Here is a 6000-nt window from a genome sequence, read left to right on the forward strand (position 1 = left end):
CATCCAAATCCAGTCTCAAGGGAGGGAAACTTTATTGTTTAAATATGGTAACGAAACATGCTAACTAAGCTGTCCTTTCCTGTTTGGGTGGCACATAGCAATTATCCTTAGTACAGTGTTTCTCAACCTTGGCAACTTGAAGATGTCCGGACTTCAACTCCCAGAATTCCCCAGCCAGCATTCGCTGGCTGGGGAATCCTGGGAGTTGAAGTCCGGACATCTTCAAGTTGCCAAGGTTGAGAAACACTGCCTTAGTAGATGAGTGAGGAGGCCCCTTCTCAACTATTTGCAACAGCTGATTATGGTACGTCCATTGTAGTAGAATATAGAAATATGACAAGCATGCTACTAAGAAGAGCGATGGATGAGCCTCCCAAACACATTCCCTGTAAAAATCCACCACAACATCAGCAGCAACAAAAGTTGTATGTTCTCATTCCATTAACACGTTCTCATTCCAATAACAAAGCAGCTTATAAGATGAAAGGGATAGTTAGAAATCAGATAAAAACACAAGTTAATTCACAAGTCCTCCAGAGTCATTGGGAATTGGGCATTTGTTGTAAATTTAGTAAATAAAATAAAATGGTCATCCTATGAACTACAAGGGGGGGGGCACCATCTTCAGTATCAGAGACAGGGATGGTTTCAGCCTCCTTGAGGGATTTCTACAACTCTCCATCTCTAGGGAGGATGTCTAAGGATTCACTTTTGCTATTCTTTGATGCCCAAATGGGGTTGTACTATAGACTTTTGCTGTAAATGGCGGCCAAAAGTGAAGATATTCAGTACCCCTTTGCTGCCGTCTAGTGGATGGATAGATTTTTGCAGCCTAGATTGGAAAACCTTAAGTCTCTCAGGCCTTTAAGGTTGAATTTCTGAAAAGTTTCACAACACCTTCCTTTATCTTAACACATTGTACAAGTTAGACTTCTGACTAAATACTGCAGAAAGAAAGACTTCTCTTAAGGTATCAGCTAGTCAGCTGAAAGTCAGCTGAAAGTGTCACATCAATTCTTAGTTTTCCATTCTAATAGCAATAGTTAGACTTATATACCGCTTCATAGGGCTTTCAGCCCTCTCTAAGCGGTTTACAGAGTCAGCATATTTCCCCCAACAACAATCCGGGTCCTCATTTTACCCACTTCGGAAGGATGGAAGGCTGAGTCAACCCTGAGCCGGTGAGATTTGAACAGCCGAACTGCAGAACTGCAGTCAGCTGAAGTAGCCTGCAGTGCTGCATTTAACCACTGCGCCACCTCGGCTCCTCTATTCCAGTGTTTTTCAACCTTTTTGTGCAAAGGCACACTTTTTTCATGAAAAAAATCACGAGGCACACCACCATTAGAAAATGTTAAAAAAAAATTAACTCTGTGCCTATATTGACTATATATAAAGTGTTTTTCCCACGGCACACCTTACACTATGTCACGGCACACTAGTGTGCTGCGGCACAGTGGTTGAAAAACACTGCTCTATTCTGCCTCTCCTCCTTGCCCCCGTCAGACAACATGCACTGATCCTGAGCACAATTAATTCTGTTGGGGATATAGATAAGAAATCAGAGAATGGAGAATAGAGCTACCAAACTGAATTTCAGGTTGATGACATAGATTATATGGAAAACTTACCTTCTGTTACATCAAGAAAGCATGATTAAACTGCAAAGAAAGACATCCAGACTAAAATCAGGGGGATCTTCCTGACTATACTAAGTAGCAGCCAGTGGAACAGGCAGCTAGATGAAGCAATGAGTTCACCACTAGAGGTTTTTCACCCCATGGCTGGATGATTAGAGATGCTTTAGTATATTCTGCACCAAGCAGGGGACTGGGCTAAATGAACTTTAGTTTCACCACTTTAGTTCTATGAGTTTATGCTTCTAATGTGTGTGTGGCGAAAGTATTGTAGAAAGTGGACTTTGAGATCTCAGATGACCAGGTTCTGCCATGGTTCCACCACAAAAGCGCGTAGGACAAAATCGCGCTCGACAAAAGCGCGCTGTGACGTCATCACAGCGCGACGAAAAAGATCGAAAAAATGTAAAAATAAAGCTAAAACCTTCCCCTAACCCCCCCAAACCTAACCCTAAACCTAACCCTAACCCTAACTCTTAACCTAACCCTAACCCTAACCCTAAACCTAACCGTTAAAGTAACGAAAAACGTAACGCTAACCCTTATCCTAACCCTAACGCTAACGCTAACGCTCTAAAGCTAACCCTAACCCTTACCCTTACCCTAACCCTAACCCTAACCCTAACCCTTACCTTTATGTGAACCGGCTTGCTTTAATTTAATTTTTATTAATTTTTATTTGAATTTTTCGATCTTTTTCGTCGCGCTGTGATGACGTCAAAGGCGCGATTTTGTCGATCGCGCTTTTGGCGTCCGCGCTTTTGACGGGTCACGTCTGCCATAAGGGAATGTGAAAAGATATATACGTTATGAGTTTTTCCTGTTCAGGATTTACTCACTTTTGTTCAATTCTGTTTGACTGAATATAATCCCCTACCAGTTATTATACCATCAGATGATCGGATTTCTTTTTTTTATACAATTCTGGAGGGGCAAGGCCAGTTAGGCTGTGCTGTGCGATGCTGGAGTATGTTGTTGTTGTGGACATGGTGGGAAATCACGCACAGTGCCAATTCTTTTGCAAGTAATAGCAATTTTAAGATGATTTAGAAGAAAGCAATGGATTTGGAGGGAATATTAATCCTGAGAGCCAGTACTGTCAGGGATGGGCTTCAAAAATTTCAGCAACGGGTTCTCTGGCTAGGCATGGCCATGGTAAGCATGGCCTACTCAGCCTCCTGCACCATGTGGGGGTGGGGAGCATTTTCACCTTCCCCAGGCTCTGGAAACTTTCCTCAAGCCTCTGGGAGGGTGCTTCCTCCAGGGTCCTGAGACCCACTGGAGGCCAGAAATGGGCCCATTTCTGGCCTTCAGGAACTTTGAGGAAGCCCATTTTTCCCCTCACCGAGCCTCCGCACAGGCCTTGCACTTACCTCGCATTCAAAATGGGCTGTGTGGAAACTCCTGGGAGGGGCAGAGTGGGAGTGGGGGCAGCCAAGGGTGGGATTTGGAGGTTCTCCGAACCGGCCATAATGTTAGCTATGGGTTCTTCCGAACCCAGGTGAACCCGTAGCAACCCACCCCTGAGTACTATGTAGTGTAGTGGCTAAGGTCCTGGGCCAGAAACCAGTAAGAGTCTGTTAGCATCTTTTCCAACTAGCAAATTTTATTCAAAGGCGTAAGCTTTTGTGAGCAACAGTTTGCTTCCCCAGAGGCAGAGAGTGGCAAAACCTGGGTGGGACTATGACCAGGAAGCCTGACATTTGATTTGACAGTTAGGGAATAGAAATCCCCATGAGACTTTGGATAGTCCCTGGCTTTCCATCCAACCTTCCTCAGCTGGACTTTGTGATAAGGATAAAGTGAAAAGAGAGACAGAACTCCTGCAAACTGCTATGAGCTCCTAGAGGAAAAGAGCTAGAAATACAGAAGTGCCTCCAATCTGGATAGCATATCCTCTGTTTAAATGCCCCATTGCAAGTGGTTTGACATTCTATGCTGCTCCTAAAAGGCATCCAATCAGGATAGCATAAATTGAATTGAATTGAATTGAATTTATTATATTTCTATGCTGCCCTTTTCCCCGAAGGGGACTCAGGGCGGCTCACAACCCAAGTCAAGGGGGGGGGGGGTTTACAAATAAGGGGGGAAAAAGAACACGAACAAAACAATACCACAATTTAAAACACACAACAACCATACCATTCGAGGGGGGACAAAAGCTCATTAGCCCCAGGCCTGTCGGAACAGCCAGGTTTTAAGGGCTTTGCGGAAGGCCTGGAGGGTGGTGAGGGTTCGAATCTCCACGGGGAGTTCGTTTCAAAGGGCCGGGGCAGCCACAGAGAAGGCCCAGCATACATAGACATGCTACCCATGTCACAGAAATAGTATATGCATGACGATATATTTCTAAACATTTCACATAAAATCTCTCTGACAACGTAATGCCTCTTCTTTCTTACAAGATGAAATTATTTTCAAAATGAGTTGTGGGAAAACTGACTTTATATGGGAATGTGCGTGAATCCTCAGCTGTTGCCTGCAAGATAGCAATGCTTATGCTACGTGTATTTGTTTTATTCTTTCAAGGTTCTCTCCTTCACCCTAGAACAGGGGTGTCAAACTTAAGGTCCGCACGGGGTGCTTAGATCCGGCCAGTGGGGCCGACCTGGAAACAATGAATGACCGGCCTGCTGTGCCTCTGCTAGCAGAAACATAGTTGGGCTCCCAAGCTCCGTTTTCACTGGCAGAGGGTTTCAGGAGGCCGTTGCAGCTGGAAACGGAACTCGGGAGCTCATTTTCGCTGGCAGAGCGCTCGGGCTGCCACAGGCACCTCCGACACGAGTGACGTCAAGCTGGCCACACCCACCCTGGCCCTCCAAGGTCAAACACAACCCTGAAGCATCCCTCAATGAAATCAAGTTTGATACCCCTGCCCTAGATAGAACCTTTGCCAGAGGAGGGCCCGCTTTAGATCAAGACTTTCCAGGAAAAGATCACCATCCTGCTTGATAGAATGACAGCTGCTAAATCTCTGGTGGGGGTGGGGAATATAGGTAGCGCTTTATTTACAATCCTTTGAATTAGTGACTGTTCAAAGTCAGACTGAAAAAAGTGATTCTGACTATTTTTCACACTTACGACCACAACAGCATCCCTGTGGTCATGTGATCAAATTTGGATGCTTGCCAACACTGCAAGTGACAGTTGCAGTGTCCCAGGGTTATATAATCCCCTTTTGTGACCTTCTGACAAGCAAAGTCAGATTCACTCAACAGCCGTGTTTTTAACATAACAACTGCAACGATTCACCTAACAACGGTGGCAAGAAGGTTTGGAAAGCGGGGAAAAACTCATTTAACAAATGCCTTGTTTAGCAACAGAAATGCTGGGCTCAGTTGTGGTCGTAAGTCAAGGACTACCTGTAGTGATTTGGCTAGTTTAACTTTTTAGCATAACTGTGCTAATCCTTCTGTAGATTAATTAGTATATGAAAACTACTCCCCTCCCGGCCATACAGTCATAATTACAGTGGTGGTTTAGATTGTTTGTTCCAGATATATAGGAGAAAAATCTATTCTTTAATTGCGATGTTATTGAAAGAAGGAGAGCAAAAACGTTAGAGTGGCTTAGAGGATAACTGATAAGTTGTGATGATTAGGATCTTATATTAGGATGGGGAGGGTTAGAGAAAATCCATTTTCTTCAGTTTCTCATTCAGTCCTGGATGATTGAATGATTTTCTGACCCAATCATTGCTTCTTAGACCAGCCTACATGATTTACAAGTTTATTGTTGAGATAAAATTGGAGTATACTGATACGATATGCATACCGGCTTGTTCCAGTATGTGAAAAATATTCAGAACAATATGCAAAATGTCCAGAAAGCAGAAACGAAGAGCAACCCAACTTCCCTTTCAACTTTATCTAATTTTGGTGGGACAATTCAGGAGAATCCAAAAAAAGACGATATCATTTTCAGGTCATAATAAAACTAGTAACGTGAAAGAACATTTCAAGATAAATACCTTTTCTTGAGCTCGGCTGAACTGCTTTTGAACCCGCTTGGCAAACAGGCCGGCACCTCCTGTTTTCCCTTCTGCCATGGCTGAGTCTTGCTGTGCAACTTCTGTTTTCAGCATCAGCTTTATTTGTGGTTTGATTTTTTTTTCTTTAAGGAAGGAAGTCAAGACGTGTTAGAGATCACTAGGCTGGGCTCTGCCTCACCATTGGTTTGAGGCAAATTTGCTTCCTCTGCTGGGTTTTGGATAAACGGAGTTTCCCTCACCGACAATGTAAGGTGGAAAGTTGTTCTTGTGCATGTCAGGCCAGAAAAACCTTAGTGAACAAAATTTTAATTAAGGTCAAAACCCAGCACCAGGTAAATAGAAAACAAAAGGTGCAACAGCAACGGCCACGTG

The 6000-nt window shown here is 43.9% G+C and overlaps 1 protein-coding gene across 1 annotated transcript in view; it reads right to left on the bottom strand.

Annotated features, from left to right (window-relative positions):
- The window catches only part of BIN2 (bridging integrator 2), a 43642-nt gene extending 37946 nt beyond the window's left edge, over positions 1-5696 (bottom strand). The window contains exon 1 of the mRNA XM_087707886.1: positions 5608-5696. Coding sequence (XP_087564012.1) covers positions 5608-5685 — 78 coding nt within the window. The 5' untranslated portion in view covers positions 5686-5696. The remainder of the gene's footprint in view (positions 1-5607) is intronic.
- Positions 5697-6000: the final 304 nt, after the last annotated feature.

Source organism: Thamnophis sirtalis, unplaced genomic scaffold (genome assembly GCF_051295495.1).
Source record: "Thamnophis sirtalis isolate CommonGarterSnake01/CBP01778 unplaced genomic scaffold, rThaSir2_p1.2 scaffold_3, whole genome shotgun sequence".
Lineage (NCBI taxonomy): Eukaryota > Metazoa > Chordata > Lepidosauria > Squamata > Natricidae > Thamnophis > Thamnophis sirtalis.